Source organism: Hydra viridissima, unplaced genomic scaffold (assembly GCF_058129835.1).
Source record: "Hydra viridissima isolate aposymbiotic clone 2 unplaced genomic scaffold, HvirCarnegie_v1 scaffold_3, whole genome shotgun sequence".
NCBI lineage: Eukaryota > Metazoa > Cnidaria > Hydrozoa > Anthoathecata > Hydridae > Hydra > Hydra viridissima.
In genome coordinates, this window is record NW_028324302.1 from 4,905,001 (window position 1) to 4,924,069 (window position 19,069).

Consider the following 19,069-nt stretch of genomic DNA (forward strand, 5'->3'; position numbering starts at 1 on the left):
GTGATGTAACCAGATGCCATAAAATCACCTGATTAGTGTGAAGCATAAACCACTTAATTTACGTTTAGACGCATAAAGTGGTTTTATGTTATCTGGCAAGATATCTTTTCTTTTCTGTATTTTTTCAAAAAAATTGAACAAAAGTATTTTACAAAAGAAGCTGACATGCCAGTGAATATTTCTTTTGCAAAATCAAAATCTGTTTAATGTTTCTTACTATAAATTCATATTTTTTTTTTAAACAACCTAAAACTAAATTGGAAAAAAATGTTTAATTAAAATTTGTAAAAATATAATTATATTGTTACACAGATGTACTTTGTATTATCAGCAATTTAAACTGTTAAAAATCTCTGTTCTTCAAATATAAACATAAAAGATTTTAAAACATGTGCCGGTGATTTATAACTTGCGTATTTCTTGAAGACATTCTTTAAAAAAAGCAATGACATTAAATCAGCTGTTAGCTAATTCAATATGAATTTGCTCTTTTCATTTGCAAGTAAATATATTCAAGAGTCTTGCCTACAAATAAAAAAATTAAAAATAGAATAATATCAGCTAAACAACATTAGCCCATCTAAAACTGGACCTCCATATATTGTCTAAAACAGTTTTTGAAAGGCTGTAAAGATTGCAATTTTTCAAGAAAAATTTAGTACTAAATAAATTTTGGCTCCTATTGAGAGATCCTGCAGTAAAAACTCGGATAGTACCATAAAATGGTCTTGGTAACTGTAAAACGATATTAGCATTCTGCGGGCTTCAAGTCAAAAGTTAATAAATGCGAAAGCAAATAACATCCTGAGAGCTTTGCGACACATATTAGTTTAAATTGTGTATTGGTCATAATGACTGCTAAATATGAGTTAAAAGGGAGATTTTTTTTACCTATAAGGATGTTTAAAACTTGAAAGCAAGGTCAGCACGAAAGTAAAATAAAAGCTTTTCATGAAGGAAGGCAAAAAACCCGTTCCGTCATTAACAGTTGGATATGGTTAGTAGTTCGTATCATCTAGTAGCAAAATATGTTTGCAGAACAAACCAAGCTCAACATCAAAACTGAGAAAAATTAAAAACTGAATGTTTTGTATCTAAAAAAGAAACTTAAACGCGGATCAATGGGGTAACTGCCGCCAAATTTTAGGGTAGTTTGTCACCAAACAGATCAGCAATAGGAAAAGTATAAAAAAATCAATGACAAACATTGATTATTGGTTAATTAAAGAAACTTTATTTTCTTTCTTTTGCAAAGAAAACTTAGAAGAATGATTTTTCTTTCAATTCTCGAGGACCAAGAAATAAATTTTACTTAGTTCTCGAAATTGCAGATAAGTTAAATCACCATTCAAGGCGAAAAACAAATAATATGAAAATATTAAAAAGTACATAGTATACCTCCACGAATCATTAAGAGCAGTATTCCAATGCTAAATATCATTTTACGCTAAAGTTTTTCGTTTTGCAAAATAAAAGCGTTTCTTTTATATCGTTTATAATTCAATGAAAAGGTAATTAAAAAAAAAACAAACAACAACTTAGGTACCAGATCGATTTTTTTTATCTTTATGATGGTTTAATTTTTCAAGTAAAATTTCTAAATAACCGTAAAAGTTATAAATTTTTTAACTTTTGCTGCAAAAATAAATTTGGTTTCAGCTACTTAAAAGCAAATGTTAAAATACTCTATATTATTCGTTAAAATAGTGATCAAATTACTTCGAGATATAGTAGGTTGGGAACAAACTTGGGCTATTGAGTTCTTAAAAGATTTTGTAATTTAATTTTTTACAATTGGATCTAAAACGCCATTTAACAAGCTTAAAAAGATTTAAAAGACAGCTGTAAGAAATTTAATCGTTACAAACTTTTAAGTACGCAATGATGTTAAAGAATTTATAAGATATGAGTAATGTGATATTGGAAATAAATGCCGAAATAACTTTTGTAAATAACGAAATCTTCTGAATGAAAAGGGTTTCTGTTGTCAAACATAAAAAAAAAGATAATTAAAACATATTTTAGCAGCTACATACAGAAAATTCTATAAATAGTGATACTAAATTTATCTGTGGATAAAAATACACAAATATTTTTATCCTTCTAGCATCTAATCTTTTATTATTCGACATATATTGTTTTTTTGATACAGTAATCTGAATATTTAAGAATGAATTAGGCATTTTGTGAACTGCATTAGTATAAAGAATTTAGACCTCAGTTTAATACAATATAAATATAAATATGCTCTATAAGTATGACTTTGGGAAATCAAGCACCACTCTTTTAGTTATTACAATTTTGCAAATATCTTTGAAACAAACGCTATAACATTCAATATTATTGAATATTATTGAGTTGGGAGCAGTTTGAATTGTAATAAAACATTTAATTTATTCTGCGGAATAAATATTCAGCTTTCTTTTAAACCAATCTGCGGAACAAATAATCTCGAAACCTATACTTTATCAATGAAATCAAAAGTAGTCAGTAAATACTATGAAAATATTCGCCTGTTGCAAGTTCGTCAAAATTCATTATGGCGAGAAAATTTTTTAAGCTCGATTTTTTCGAGCTTAAAAAATTTTGTTCAAATTTTTAGATACAAGTTTGTCAAGTCGTAAGATTTTTCAAATAATTCGGGTTCAAGTTTGTTAAACTTCATTTTTATTCAAGTATTTCGATCGAGTTTCACAATTTTTTCAAGTTTATAAACTTTAACAAAGTCATTTAACAAGCACAATGATTATTTAAGAATATAAATCAATCCAATACTGAATCGTCATGATGTTAACAATAAAAATCGACCTCTATTGTATGGCATGGTTTTCATACAAAAATCTAAATTTGTTGCATTACTAGGTTCAAGATGTCGTTCAACAAGAGGTAAAAAAGACACTGAAAAGACTTAGTTGCACAGTATTCACATCTGGCATTTAGACAAGCAGGAGCAATGATGCCTATATGTCTCTCACAATTTTTCATCAATGAAGATTCTAAACTTAGGTATTTTTAATGGGCCTAGAATGTTTCAATATAATCATAATGGAGTTCCTATTAGTATCTTTAAAAAGATAAAAGGAAAAAGGAAGATGGTGTGCTCCTTATCGGCTGCTCATGTTCACAGAAACACTCGCTTGGAAAGCCTAATCATTGAGGTATTGGACTCGCTTGGAAAGTTTAATCATTGAGGTATTGGACTCGCTTGGAAAGCCTAATCATTGAGGTATTGGACTCGCTTGGAAAGCCTAATCATTGAGGTATTGGACTCGCTTGGAAAGCCTAATCATTGAGGTATTGGACTCGCTTGGAAAGTTTAATCAATGAGACATGAAATTTTCTAAGATTAAGTTACAGAAAACTTTTTTTGTCTTGTTATACCAGATGAAATGGCGTGATGATGAATTCTAATGTGAAAATGATGAATTCTATTCTTTATTTTAAATAAATTAGCTCCCACAATCTCAAAAGCGCTGCATTTAAGATTGTGGGGGCAAAGGATTCAAAATTTGACAAGCTTGTCCTTAGTCCTCTTGAATTTCCAGTGCTTGAAACTTTTAATCAAGTTGTGGAGCAATTTGACGCGTCCTATGCAATTTTATCTTTCTTTAACACCCGAACCAACCTAAACAGCTCTGAAACACAAACGTCTTGGAATAGTGGAGACTTATGACAAAGACTTCCTCTCTTCTAAGAAAACTTGATATTCAAATGAATTAATTTTACAAGAGCTTTTCAAGTTTATCAAGTTTCAAACTCCAACTCTGATGACAGAGTGCATTCTCTTGTGCTCCCCTAAATAAATAAGATAAACAATTAAAATTTATCAAATTAAAACAAATGACACAAAAATACGAAAGATTGGAATGTCATAAATATAAAGAACGATTAGATAGGAAATAAATTTGTAATGCCTCCAACATTTTTTTCCCGTGCTCTAAAATGGCTGACGCTTAAATACGATAACAAACTAAAAATGAAAAAAAAAAAAAAAAAAGTTGTCATGCATTATTTGTTTATCCAGGAAAAATATTTCTTATAAATATTTCTTATAAATAATTCTTATAAATATTTCTTATAAATATTTCTTATAAATAATTGTTACGCAAAGAAAAGTAAATCACAGGAATAGCGAGTTTTTAAAGATAAAATTATTTTTAACTTTGTCAAGTTCACTTAATTTTTATAATCAGGATTATTTAGCTGAAAAAAATTAACTTTGTTATGAAAGCGAAAAAAAAAAACAACAAGAAAAAGCATAAGTTGCACAAATGGCCGAAACGGCGTGAAACTTGATTAAGATTTTGATTAAGATTATTCTCTTCTTTAAAATCATATTGTTATTTTTTATTTTCATTGTCCAGCATTTTTTATGCAATAATTATGTTTAAAAAAAGGGAGGTGGGTGAAATTCTATTGGACGTCCCTTAATTTGAAGCTACAGGATTTTAATTACCTCCTAATGATATAAGATGAAAAATTATCAAGAGGTAGACAAGGAGCCCAGCATGTCAAAACTTATGTTTCTTTAATCATTACTTCATCAATCTTGAAAAAGTAAATAATTCTTCTAAGTTGACCAACTTTAAACGTTGCGTTTGTAAGTTAAATTGATTTTAGTTTCTAAACAATGTTTTAAAAATATTACCTAAATAGTTACACTTTTGAAGTTAAAGTAAAACTGTAGTTTTCAAGCCTAAGCTTAATTTAGCTTCTACTAAGCAAGCTTAAAACTTTTAAGTTTTAAGCTTGCTTAGTAGAAGTTATCTTAAACATCAACATGTAAATTATTTTTGAAAAAAATCACTTTGTTACTTTCAATATTTTAGTTTCATGAATTAAATATTTTGGTAAAGTCAAATCGTTGTATTTCAAGTAGATTTGTGACATTTGTCATTTCCATTGGATTTCATTTATTGATCTCATTCCATAATAGCATTCTATTGTGGTCAAGAAAACTCAATTATATTTTAATTTGTATGTTACGCCATAAAACTCATGCGTCATGTGTTTACATGTGTTCCGATGCCAATTATAAATCCCGTGGAATTTCATAAAACCAACACGTGGTTTTCAAACGATAACTTTACCTCGGATTTGTTCTCACATTACGAAAAATTAAAACTGCTCTCGCACTCTGTAAATCTTTTGACTAATATTGACTGTTTCTCTACTGCAAAACTGGAACCATCCTTCATATCTTTCTTCTGCCACTTTGTTGCATTACTTACAGCTTTTCTAACCAGTTCTGTATCTAATCTTTTAGATGTCAAAAAAAATCTTAAACGTGACTAAACTGGTGATCATTTGCAATTTTATAAAACCTTTTATAAAAAGCTTTGTTTTTTGGGTTTAGTTTTTAGGCTCAACCATCATTTATATTTCAATATATATATATATATATATATATATATATATATATATATATATATATATATATATATATATATATATATATATATATATATATATATATATATATATTAAAACAGATTATTAAAACAAATATTAAAACAATATCTTACTCACTTTCCTCAAAAGGCTTTTCATGATTATCTCTAAAGGATTGGCTAATTATCAAAAGTATTATTATTTTTTTTGAAATTTTAATAATTCATAAATGTACAAGTTTTAAGCCAGTAACATAAACATAAGCGGAGTAACACTAACATAAACATCTTTTGTTTATGTTAGTGTTACTCCGCTTATGTTTATGCTTAAAATTATGTAACATTATATACCTATTTTTTTGGTTTTGATATACTTCATCAACATTTGAGGTATCTTCTGCATATCTGCATTTTTCTTTTGCTTCAGATTCCATGTCTGAATTTTAAAAAGTACTTATGATAAGTTTTGATGTATCAAAATTTCATTTTCAAATTTCAATAACTATGATTAAATGCTTAAATAAGTTTATAAAAAATTATCAAGATTATTACTTTACTATCTTTGAGAATATTAATAAACTACCTGCAGTTGAAAAAATTCTTCCTGAAAACCTAAGCCATCCAACCTCTGGTTCCTGACATATTGATTTAGCTAAGTCTATTTTTTTCATATTTGTCCAGTGAGGCCAATAAAAATCTGTAGATTTTCTAGAGGAAATTATTGATAACACATTTTCACTCACAGCATTCCCTAACCAAATTAGTGGTACGTAATCTGTATTGTTTTCTTAATCGAATGCAACAATTGCATACAACATCTTACTCAGTAACACAGTACAGAAATTACACAGTAGGTTACTCTGCTACAAAATGTAAACGAAAATAGAAAAAATCCTTACTCCGCAATCAAATTTATATAGGAATAAAATATTACTAAAGTGAACTTTTGGTTTTACAGAAAAACGTTCAATGGTCTTCAAAAACCATTCATGATTCTAAGAATATATGCCACAAGGAAGTAAGACAATAATGAAAACCCTCACGTCAACTTTTTAATATTATATGCTTTTCCTTGTGGCGTTACTTTTCATAAACGTAAATATTAATGAATTCTTTAAAGTATTTATTGTTCAAATTGCATGTAAAACATTGTAAAATTTTCAATTTTTTACTAAAGAAAGAAAAAGAAAAAAATTTATATGTAAAAAATAAAAATAGTTATAACAACTTTTTATATAGAGTTTCATAAAAAACATGAAACGAGAAAGCGATTATAACTTTAATTTATACGTTATATTGAAAAAACTTTTTTTGCACAAGGTAAGTTGCAAATGGCGAAAATGGTCTGATTGCATAGATTTTTCCGCATACTATTTTCACCAGATGGGTCCCTAATGGGAAACCCGTAAAAATTCCAGTTTTCTTAGCCCTTTTAATCACCACATGCGGCCCATATTTTTGCTAAATTTTTCAACCGTACGGGACCCGTCAGGAAACCAGAACACAAACCCTTCTAAATCCCGTTCCCGTAAGCCCAGTTAAAAAACATACGGTACCCGTCTGTCAATGTTGGCTGGGTTAATGACTGGTCAAAAGTACTTTACTATGACGAATTAAAATTTATGCTATTAAATAGTGACGGAATTAGTAAAACTTAATTCAAACAACCAGTTACCTACTTGTAGTTTTATCGCAGGAAGCACAACGTTGCAAGTCAGTTAAACCCGCCGTACATAGTTTCTCCCACGTAATTCAAGTACACTACTGTTAAACACGGCGGAGGAAATGTTATGGTTTGGGCTAGCTTTAGTGATGAGGGTCCCATTCATTACGTAAAAGGTATTATGGACCGAGAGTTTATTTAGACACCATAACGAATATTATACCGCAACAAGCAAAAGATAAGATGATTCGCAAATGGATCTTGCAGCAAAATAATGATCTTAAGAATTGCGCCGGATACATTAAGGATTATTTTAAATCACAAAAATCAAAGTTCTTGAAGAACACAGAGCCCAATCTCAATCTTATTGAGCATCGCTGGGAATACATCGTCCGGCAATTTGTTGGTAGAAAACTCACCATCGTAGACCATTTATTTACTTTGATTGAAAAATGTTGGTATAACATTCCTAAAGATGTTCGCAGCAGGCACACGACGTTGAAATAACGTTGAAACCCTTGGTGGGTTATCATTGAATCAGTTGATTCGATCCCTCGTCAATACTGTGATACTGTTTTGGAGGAAAATGGATATGCCACCAAATACTAACTGCCTTATTAAAACTATCTAGTTGGAAAAATTGGATTTTACTCAATTTTGAAATTGTTTTTTTTTTTCAAAATTCAGTTGTTTCTAAACTTTTGCACGAAAGCCTTTCATCAAAATGCTAAGTTTTAATTAACCGTCATAATTTATAACTTTTGTTGTTTGTATTATGAATTAAATTAACATAAAGAACAAATTTCGTACAAATTTCTCCTGATTTGAGAAAGTTTGTAAAAAGTTATGCCGTCATTGTATTGTGTTATGATATCATTGTACCGTTCTGTTTAACCGTAGTCCTTAGGATTAAACAGAGTTGTTCTGCTGGAAGCTATAACCTTTTCATGAATAAAATTTTAGACACTTTTATTCATGAAGGACAATTCTGTGTCGGAATGGATGCATACCTGTAAACCGAAAATGGAAAAGAGTTGTGAAAAAGAATGTATAATAGTAAATTAATCAATGTTGGAACTAGGAAATGCAAATGGTAATTGAGAAAATTTGTCAATCATAGTAAGCAAATAAATATTACGGGTTGCCCACGGCATAGGTACTTTTAAATCGGTATTTTAATATTTCAAACGACTGAGTAGCTTTAATGAGTTCTGACTATTGAGATACACAGAAAGATGGTTTCGGAAAATAGTAGTCATTTTAGTGACGCCTGGGTGACATTACGAGCTGCGTAGTGATGAAAAACTAGACAACCTCATTGATAAAGAGTACATACGGCTAAAATTATCTGGTGCAGTACTTTCTATTCCTTTTCTGTAAGCGATTAGTTCATTATTATTAATAAAACTCACGAACGAAAATTCAATTTCTTTCTTGGGAGTAATAAACGCTTCAATACATAAAGAGTCTATAGGAAATGTTTTAATTTTGGGCCAACCTTCTTCGAGATATGAGGGACCCATTACAAGTAGTATGAAAATAGACCCAATGTTCGCATCAGGGATTTTGCATCAACAGGTATAGGTAGTTCTGAAAGTGAGCGAAGTCGCTAAGTGTCTAGGTTTATTTGTTGATGACTGACTTCGTAATTGTCATACCATAGATTGTCGAATTATCAAGATAAGCAAAAGTATCTTTTAATTTCTCTTTAGAAATTTAGTTGTCGATTGATCTTTGGAACTGTTCTACTCCGTTTGTCACACTAAATGGCACATGAGTAAACTGACGTAAGCTTGCTTCGGCTTCGGAGTTGAGACTGAAAATCAATACCATAATAAAAATCAATGCCATAATATCAGTGCACTAATTGTCTATAACATTGAATCTTAGATTGGAGTAGTAAGAATCACATCTTTTATACCAAAAAAAAAAATCTCAGTAATCAAGGTTGACAACAAAGTGAATACCATTTAAACAGACATAAGTCGGTGATAGCTGTTGATTGTGATATCGCTACTAAACATTGAAAGAGTTGGATTTGCACTGCTAGTGGCAAATGCTAATGTTGGATTTAAGATGAATGCAACTGTTGAGTTGGTATTGGCTTTCTTCGAAAAAAATAAAATTTGGAGAAGTGCATTTTTTTCCACACTATTTATAGGCATTTTTAGCAGAATATCACACCATTTCCGCAGAAGAAGCCAGCTTTGTTTTTGGAGGATTTGTTGTTTTTTCAAATCTCCATCTGCATTCTTGAATGCTGCAAAGAACTTTTGGATCTCCAAATATATGAAGATTACCTTACTTGGATAGATTTCTTAATCAACTTTGCACAATGTGCAAAAATGGGTACAAGTATGATGTAAATGGGCACAAAATATTAGCAAGCTTTACGTCACAGAAGACAATGAGTCCAACATTGTCTGGGTAGAAAGTTAACACTAGACACTACTGTCTTTTGCTGATTGCATTTTCAAGAGCTTTTTGATTGGAGAACATTTTGCTTGAGAAGATTGGTCTTCCTAAATTCCAAGACTGAAAGTTGCTTTTCAAGTTAATTGAACTTTTCACAGAAATTTATCTTAACAGTTTTAAAATTCGAAATTTAATTCAGTGGTAGCAAGCTTTCTAATTTCTAAGTTAGACAGTCTTTTACTGGATAGAATACAAAGTAAATCTTAAGCAGCCAACTTTGGTTTTTCAATAAAAAGCTTCTAGAAATAAACAGGATCTGTTTTAAAGAAATATTGAAATAGTTAGTAAGCAGTCTCAATAACTTTTTTTTTTACGTCTATTTTTCTTTACTTTTTTTCTATGATAAAAACCTTAAGACCAAAGTTATCAGCTTATATAACTATGCATTTAATCAAGCGAGAAAAGATTTGAAATTTTTTGAATAGTTTATCCAAGTTTTTTCAGTAACTCTTTTAAGTGTTGATAGTTTACTGTATGTCATACGATCAATAGTATATCATCAGTAATAATATATAATCAATAATAATGTATAATCAACGATAATATGTAATCATTAATAACATATAATCAATAATATTATATAATCAATAATATTATGTAATCAATAATATTAAGTAATCAATAATAATCGTTAGAAAAGAGAATTTTAACTGGACTCCTGCATTGTTTGCGTCACATAATGACGTCAAAAGGTTCAAAAGTAGCTCTATGTAACAAATTTATAAATCAAAACTTTTAATTTACAAGTTAGCTCAATTAATGTTTGCAATTACTAGCGTGTGTGCTTAAAAACTTTATTAAAATTTTCAAGATCTTTATTTCTATACCATAGATATGGTACAATCAAGAAACATTAGGCTTTGATTATCGAGGATTGGCGCTATTTTTAAAGAATCCAATTGAAAAAAAATTGTTTCCAATTGAGAAAGAAAAGAGCTTACACATACTCAAAGTTAAATACAAACTACTGGTTATACAGCCTGGGTTGGTTTAAAACTTCTATGGACCACATCTAGAGTATTTAGAATGCTTAATGAATAAATTGAGCAGCCTAGATAAATGAAAGCTCAACAATTGTTTTTAAGCACATAATAAAGATTGATGGATCAACTTACCAGTCTTTAAACAAACAAAGGTCTGAAGGTGAGAACAAATAAAAACGGAGATGGTGAGAATAGGATCTGTTGTGGAGAAGAACACTCATCATTTCTCTCGTGTACTACTCTCATTACACATTACATTGAAAGCACTGGAAAAAAAAACACTTAGTAAACTAAAATCATCCTCTAAACTTCATTGTCGTCCAGTGCAGTTTTAATGTGTAAATAAGAATTATGTTTTTACACAAGAGTATAACTATTTCTGGGGTGATTTAAACCCACTCCCAAAAAGTTTTGTTATATATATATATATATATATATATATATATATATATATATATATATATATATATATATATATATATATATATATATATATATATACATACATATATATATATATGTATATATCGCCGGATTGATATAATATTAAACGCCAAGTTAATCAATATTCGACATGATATTTTATGCAACGACTGCCAAAAACAATGCATAGACAAATGTAAACTTTATTCTTTAATAAAGATGTGTGTCAAAACTTTCTTTAAGTCAGATACCTTATTACATGCTCTATTGAGTGAAACCTAAGTGTGTGAGGTATTTCCACAAATTCTTGGACATCCAGGTTGCTTTTCAATCTCTTTAAACATTTCTAGATAAAAAAAAAAAAGGTTCAAAATAATCAGAATTTAAAATAAGAGGTTGGTCAGCACCGGCTCCGGTTTTTTACAAGCATTATTCCCAATATTTTGCATTATATTTAAATGGTTTTATGCAGAAAATATAACTTGTGTAAACCAAGGTTTTGATTTTTCAGAAAAGAAAAAACGGCTCCGACTCCGCTTAACAAGCCTGGTCGTGTGTTTTTTTTTTTTTTTACTTTAGAAGTTAAAAAGCGTTTTTCACCAAAATTTAAGCTCGAGTATTACCTTCTAATTCTATCATATGAATATACGAATATGATATTTTCAAATTAGTTTATATTACTGCCACACTAGCATGGATGATGAAGACTTGACCATGAAGGTTTGACCATAAAGGTTTGACCATGAAAGTTTGACCATGAAGGTTTAACCATTAAGGTTTGACCATAAAAGTTTGACCATGAAGGGTTCTGAATGTCATCTGATCAAACCTAAGCTCAATCTAAAGTATGTTAAGATTTCTTAAACAATTCAAAAACTTCCTCATAATTTGGTTTTACTGTAAGCAACAAGTGATCAGAATATAAAATAAAACCGTGATCTGTCTAATTTATCTGCTGCTAGATAATCCTTTAGAGCGATGCTTTCTTCAAAAAATTTAAAATGTAAAAGTGGGATTCGTCATTAAAAAATTATGCGTAATGAAGATTGCTGTTTAAATTAATATTACTGTGTTCCAAAAACTCTCGCACTCTCTATGATTCCATATTTCTAAAGAGATTACCATACCATTTTGTTTTATTTTAAAACATGTATTTCTAGCAGGGCTGTGGAGTCGGATTTGTGGAGTAGGAGTCTTGGAGTCGGAGCTATTTTGGCTGGAGTCGGAGTCGGAAAAATTGTACCAACTTTGACTCCAGTTTAAAGAAAATCTTTCAAAGTTTCATAATTTTTATATGGATTTTATAGATGTTACTCATTAAAATATTTTATGTTCTGTCAGTCTAAAGTACAAGTGTCAAACTCCAGACCTCCAGCTGTTACAAAACTACAAGTCTCATGAGGCTCTAATAGCTGTAGGAGATTCAGAAACAATGGGAATAGTAATTTGCAACAACGGAGGGCCAGGAGTTTGACATGTTAGTTTAAGGCCTTTAAAACAGTGATAAGCAACAGGGTATTTTGCTGCTTATCACTGAGAATCATAAATCATCTCCCCTGTGCTCTTCTCCATCATCCCTTAAACTAGATAATTTCATGATGCCCCAACACCCAAAATACACTGTCTGACATTATGCTTAGAAAGCTAGGCGTGCCACCACCAAGTACAAAAGAGCTGCTTCACAGAACAGAAAGACTTAAATATTCAATTAACTTTGCATTATTCTATTGAAAAGTGATAGTACATGAGGAATAACACTATCTGATCACTAAAGTACTTATGTTTGGCATTGTTAGCTCTTTTTCTATGTTTATTACTACACACACAGAAGTAGGATAAATTCCTATATATATTTTCCTAATTCACTATAAATGCAGCCTCACGATCATGCAGGGCATTAAGAAGAAGTGCTACTTTGTATGGTTGTGAAATTAGCACTTTTGCTCAGCTGAAATTAGCATTTTTGCTCAGCCGAAATTACCACTTTTGCTCAGCAAACCTCTCATTTAGATTTGTAGTCTCTGAAAAAAAGTGTAGCTATTACATTTAGACACCAAGAGGTTTATTTATCAAACTCGTGTAAAGTTAAAGTGGTCCAGTTGCCCTTGGCAACCAGAGACCAGCTTTCATTTTACCTCACAGCTTGTTTGGAAAATGTGAAACATGATTGGTTGCTAGGGGTAACTGAGCCAGTTCTGCGTTACTCTTGTTTGATAAATAATCTCCGTGGTGTCTAAACATAGCAGCTGCATTTTTCACCTGTTTCTTTTTATAATTCTAACATGCATGTATACATTTTGGATAGCTGTGTAACATATCTATTTATATGTATATACGTTATAATAATTATGTACAATTGTTTTTAGGAAAAAATCCAGAAAGCCTTGCAGTCATAAATTGCAAGATATTTTGTCAGTGACAAAGTTACTGTGGCAGAGAGTGAGAGAGAGAGAGAGAGAGAGAGAGAGAGAGAGAAGGAGAGAGAGAGAGAGAGGGAGAGTATTAGAAAATTAGTGATTATTAAATTAGCTGTTAAAAAAAAAGAAGAGTTTAAAGAATTTCTCAAGGGACGCTTTGTGTTTCTTCACAGAGTGAATTACTTTACATTCAATGTCCGATTTATTTTAAGAAAAAAATGAAATAGTTACCAAGACATTGGCAGTAAAAGACACCAAAGCTCATTACACCAGCGAATTTCTCTAGGTTTTGGTGGAAAAGATTTTTCAAGAATATGAACTTAAAAAAGAACAAGTTCTTTCTGTCCAACTGACAATACTTCAAACATGATTTTGACAAGTTCATAATATTATTAATGACTGCATAAGAGTTTGTTGCATATCCATTTACAAGAGTTCAGAGAAGTTGTTTATTAAGAAATTGTTTTCCAATAAATATTGTTTAAAGCACAAAGTGGTCGGATTATTTGTATTATAGTGATGAAAACTTGTTTTTACAAATAGGTGACATATGAGTGAGTCGGAGTCTGATTCTGTTTCTGAGTCGGTTATTGAGGTCGGTCCGTAATGCTAAAGCTATGTTTTAGCTCTTCTGCAAAATGATAAGCTTAAAAACCCATCTTTTTATATTGCTTTTTCGTTATCTTTCTCTTTTTGTTTTTTAACAAAAAAAACTACGACCTCTAGAACCTAGAAGCTAAGAGTTACAGTGGTTATTGACTTGTTTATATATATTGGTGTAGTAATTATTGGCAAATACAAAGCTATTAATTTCACAACTTGGTCACTTTCTGTGACATCTAATCATTTCTTTTACGTTTAATTTAATGTATTCTACAATGATTTTCAGATCATTGGACTACAAAACAATCCTAGCTTATTTTGGCAAAATCTTGTATGTGTTTTGAGAACTCTTGTTAATGTACGAGAACCTTTTTCAAAAAAATGCAGGTTCAAAATTTGAAATTACTCCGCTACAAATTGTAGATATAATTAGATTCGACGTAAATAAACCAGTATAATTCCATACCAAACCTTATTCGCATTTGAATTCGGAAAAAACATTCGGAAAAGCTTGTCAAATAAACATACCTACTAAAAATGTTTGCCTGTGGAACTTTCTTTACGCTTCATTTTTTTTAACATCGTATAGAAAAAACTGCATTGAAAGTTCTTATGCAAGATTATGTAAGCTGATATTGGAAAACAGCTTTAACATACTAAAAAAAAACATTGCTAAGTATTTTGTCAAATATTTTTCTGGAAATTTATTGCTTATTTTTCTCACCAAAATTATGTCAGTTTACAAAAATGTAAACTTAAGTTATAATCTTTCAAAAATAATTGTTAACGTCTGAATTGTACTTGAATTAGTCTGTTTTATTTATCATTTTAAATATTTTCCCCTACGTAAGGAAATCATTTTAAATTTACTTATCGCAGAAGTAGCTACAATTAAGAATGGAAGTTTACATTGTTTTAGCTTTTTTTTTTTAGCTGAAAGTATCTCGTTTAATAGTTATACATGGTATATCTTCATCTCTTATACATTGATTTACTCAAAAAAAAAAAAAGACAACACATGATACATTCAATACTTTTAACACCAGACTATTTAAATCAATTCTTTAAACATTATCTCCAATTCAAGGGCCATCCAAAGGGCCATCCAAAGGGCCATTCTAAGGGCCATCCAAAGGGCCATGCAAAGGATTAAATTTTTTTTTAAATTTTTTCACAGAGGGGTTGAAAGTTAATCAAGAAAAACGATGACTTTTTTCAGGGTGCAAAATTAAAACTTTGTACTAACAAAACAAAAACTCCCAAAAACATTATTTTTATAATTTCTTAAATAATCTTTCAATTTTCACTTTTTCTTGTCTAAAAATCTTTTTTTAAAAACTTATTTTTTACAACGGTTACAAAGAGACAAATCTTGGGAAAGAGGTTACGCTGATTCTGCAACGGTTTTTAAAATTCAGAAAAACTTTTGATATAAAAAGATAAGTTTTAAAAACAAGAAAAGGCAAACGAGAAATCGAAGCAAAGTAATCAAGGGATGTTGTTTATCATCTTTCACTGGGCGATATAAAACTAAAACAATAAAACATGAATCAAATTTAATTTCTTAAATAAAAAAATATTGAATGATATTTACAATTTACAATGTCGGGTGATTTAAAATATTTTCTATTGATTTCTATAACTATTGAATCAAAGAAGGCGCATGAGGCAACGGTGGCGTCAGAATAAGAAAAAGAGCTTTCTTTCGATCACGTAAAGAGTCAACTATTTTATTTTTTGGTTTACCGCTTTTATGCAACCCTAGCACAAAGCCTGTTGCATCATTTTTAAATAATGCCCAACCTGCCATATTGTAACTCACGCGAAACAAAGTATCCTTTCTGCTATACTTCTAAAAAAAAAAATCTGTTGTTAAAAGACTTCATAAAACAAACTGGGTATTTCATCATCTATATACATTTTTTAATGATTAACAATCCGAAATAAATGCAAAGCTATAAATATATATATTTTTTATTTGTATCTTGATGCTGCTCACCCTTGTTTTTATTATTCCATTTTTGTCAATTGCGATATACCAAGAGTTTGGTTTGCGAAACCTTTTGAAATAAACACCGTACGACTCAACTTCAAGAAAAACTAAAGAGCAAAAATAAAAAGATTCTTGTTTTGTATTTATTCATATACTAAAACATGTTTAAAAGTTTGTCAAAACATAGTCATCAATACATAAGAGAAGGCTTTTGAAGATATCCGGAAGTGTGATAACATCACCAGATGATAAAAAGTCATTCCATTTTTAAATCCTGTTAAAATTTTGATTTTTGTATTTTATTAAAAATACAAAACTTACAAAACGACAAAAAACAAAAAACAATTCATGACATCTAATTTTTTTTTTTTTTTTTTTTTTTTTTTTTTTTTTTTCAGCTGAATTTTCTTTTGAATAGTTTTAGCATTAAGTGAAATATTCCTATATTAATTCCTCATTATTGCATTTTACGTTCTCCAATATACTGCTTTAAGTTCTCCATCATGCTATTTTAAAATCTCCTTTAAACAAATTAAATTCTCTCGAAATTCTCCATTCTGCCTATTGATTTCTCATACCTTTCCTGTTAATCCAAAATATGATCATAGCGTCTACTGATTTATGGATGATTATTAGGGCGGGTGTTTTTGTCTACCTCGTGAACAAATTTAAGTTTAATGACATCATGATATTAATTGATTATTAATATTCATCATTAAGAGGATTAACCTGGAACTCATAAATGTTCAAAATGATAAATGTTAGCAATTAGTTGTGTTAAAAAAAAAAAAGGTCTAAATAAAGTGTCGTGAGTAGAGTTCGTTTATCAGATATTAAGCCGATAGTGGAGGGTTTATAAATCTATTGTCTGTGTATGTTTGCCTTTTAAGTCCCTGATGAATTAATTGAATATAAATTAATAGGAAGAATATAAATTATTTAATAACGGCAATAAAGAGTGAATACATTAACTTATAATGACAATTTATAGTCAAGTAATAATAAATAATATTGAAAATAAACAGCTGGAATTGAATTATTAAGACTAACTGAAAGCATAAACATAATACAATGCACAAATAGTTGACGAACTAAAGCACATAACTTTTTTGCGTCAGTAAATCTAAGAACCATAAAAAATTTTTCTTCTTCAACCTCAATTATTCTCTTTAGTTAAGTTTTCTAAATTTTCTATTTTCGACCCGCGTATTAGTCCGCCGACTCTCAATATTAACGTGCACTTGAAAATAGCTTTAAAAGCATTTCATGCATATCATATACATACATACATATATTTATATATAACTATATATTTAATACCCACAATTAACTATGTATGCCTACATTTATTATATTATCTTATATATATAATTATGTATGCCTACATCGGATACATACTAATTTGCAATACATATATATATATATATATATATATATATATATATATATATATATATATATATATATATATATATATATATATTGCATATACTTCCTTTGAATTCAAATATTTGTGGATTAATAAAACTTACTATCGCTTGATTTGATATCCAGTGTTCCCATGATGCTCCCACTGTCATTGATTGACAAATAAAAACCGAGCTTTGAATACAGAAATACTGTGGCTGTGTATGAAGGTCTTGTGGTGTTTTTATAAATCAGGTCGTTTTTTATAGATATCTTTAACTTGTTTTTGGTTCTTTCATGAAATGTTGCATCAGATAACGCTGTTAATGGTTTTCCCCTTTGAATCGCCGTTACTTCATTTTGAGCTGAAGTTTGCATTAAGCAGGAGATTGCAGTGAAATACAGTAATCTTTGCAACATTATATATCTTGGAAGTAACATTGTTTTCTTTTAATTTTCAACTACTTTAGGTATCTATATATACATTTCAGATAAGTTTTAGAACGCATTAATGCATACACAAAAAGTCATCTCCAAATATAAATCTCTCAATACTTTAGATTTGTAAAGATGAGTTATTATGAAACATAAAGCATTTTGAAAATAGATGGCCATCTAATCACACGACGAGGATAGAAGAGAAAATCCAGATTAATAAATTTAAATGTAATCCGACGCCCGGCACCGGAATATTTTTCCATCCGTAAATCCGTCAGTCACGTAAAAAAAATCCAAATAAATATATATAACAGATATGTATAAAAGAAACATAAAATTGCAATTAAACATTAGCGAGATTTTTTTGACCAGACAGTTTAATACCTACATAACAAAGATATGAAAAAAATTCCCTTCTTTATCATTTTTACCATACGCTAAGTTCTGGTCGGAAAAGTTTGTAAAAACACAAGAGCAGAAATCAACTATCGTTATTCAATTAATATAATTTTTTCACCATTACGACATACAAACGATTTAACGTCATTAGATTTAATTACTGACAAAAACAGCGAAATAAAGCTTAAATGTAGATTAATAGCATGGGCACGTGGTTTACAACTGAAGTTCTGGTTGGTTTTTAAATGAATGCATTTGAGTCGGAATTTCTTTTGTTGCAAAACGTCGAATATTTCTGATAAGAAACGCATGTACTTTTGATGCTATTCATTTTGAATTAACGAATTTTTTTTCTGGTATTTGGAGAATTACAGAAAAAAAGAGGAGAAAGATTAAAATTCTTTTTAAAAAATTGAGCAGTCTAATTAAAAATGCAAGTCATTAAGGATAAACCTTGTAAAACAGTTAAAATTACGGCTATGAATGGTAATATCATTAAGATTTATAACGGAGATTTATTACGGTAAAAAAATAATCGCATAACGTGTCAACAAAAATCATCGGTAAAATTTTAATTTATCAGAAAAACAATGGCTTCGTAAATAAAAATAGTTTTAAAAATAAGTAATTTATCGGATTAGCACTTCAATGAGCTGAAATGTGTGCATTTAGATCCATTTTTATTAGAAATATTATGGAGAAAGTTTAATTGGAACATGACTAACACAAAGCTCGAGTGATAAATGTTTTAGATAAAAATAATCGGACAGCCATTCCCACGAAGAATGTTTTTCTTCTTTAAAGAAAGACAATTTAAAAAGATTTGACTCGATAGAATAAACTCCATTTCCTCTCAATCATCTTCTTAATCTTATTCT

General features: G+C 29.6%; 2 protein-coding genes and 1 long non-coding RNA gene across 4 annotated transcripts in view; all 3 read right to left on the minus strand.

Annotated features, from left to right (window-relative positions):
* LOC149890695 (uncharacterized) overlaps window positions 1-1,517 on the minus strand; it is a 3,631-nt gene extending 2,114 nt beyond the window's left edge. Inside the window, exon 1 of the mRNA XM_090083581.1 lies at window positions 1,399-1,517. Coding sequence (XP_089939707.1) covers window positions 1,399-1,441 — 43 coding nt within the window. The 5' untranslated portion in view covers window positions 1,442-1,517. The remainder of the gene's footprint in view (window positions 1-1,398) is intronic.
* A 4,172-nt stretch (window positions 1,518-5,689) lies between these two features.
* Window positions 5,690-14,585, minus strand: LOC149890696 (uncharacterized). Of its 2 annotated transcripts, none has more exons than XR_016451079.1 (5): window positions 14,483-14,585; window positions 11,186-11,280; window positions 10,644-10,777; window positions 5,974-6,098; window positions 5,690-5,826 (listed from the first exon to the last, which is right to left on the minus strand). It is a non-coding gene; the product is annotated as an uncharacterized LOC149890696 (long non-coding RNA). The 2 variants fall into 2 exon arrangements; XR_016451080.1 differs by having other exon boundaries at window positions 14,487-14,535.
* Window positions 14,586-15,493: 908 nt separating this feature from the next.
* LOC145202447 (uncharacterized) lies at window positions 15,494-18,008 on the minus strand. Its single transcript, XM_080075396.2, has 3 exons — window positions 17,480-18,008; window positions 15,954-16,054; window positions 15,494-15,806 (listed from the first exon to the last, which is right to left on the minus strand). The coding sequence occupies exons 1-3, from the start codon at window positions 17,793-17,795 to the stop codon at window positions 15,597-15,599; spliced, it is 627 nt and encodes a 208-aa protein (XP_079931522.2). The 5' UTR covers window positions 17,796-18,008; the 3' UTR covers window positions 15,494-15,596.
* Window positions 18,009-19,069: the final 1,061 nt, after the last annotated feature.

Bases quoted from the DNA above. Each gene is read 5' to 3' on its own strand.
- LOC145202447 (XM_080075396.2), bottom strand. From the start codon at position 17,795: ATGTTACTTCCAAGATATATAATGTTGCAAAGATTACTGTATTTCACT. The intron at 16,055-17,479 runs GTAAGTTTTATT...TTTGCTCTTTAG, and splicing joins GGATATCAAATCAAGCGATA to TTTTTCTTGAAGTTGAGTCG. The intron at 15,807-15,953 runs GTGAGCAGCATC...TTTTTTTTTTAG, and splicing joins ATGGAATAATAAAAACAAGG to AAGTATAGCAGAAAGGATAC.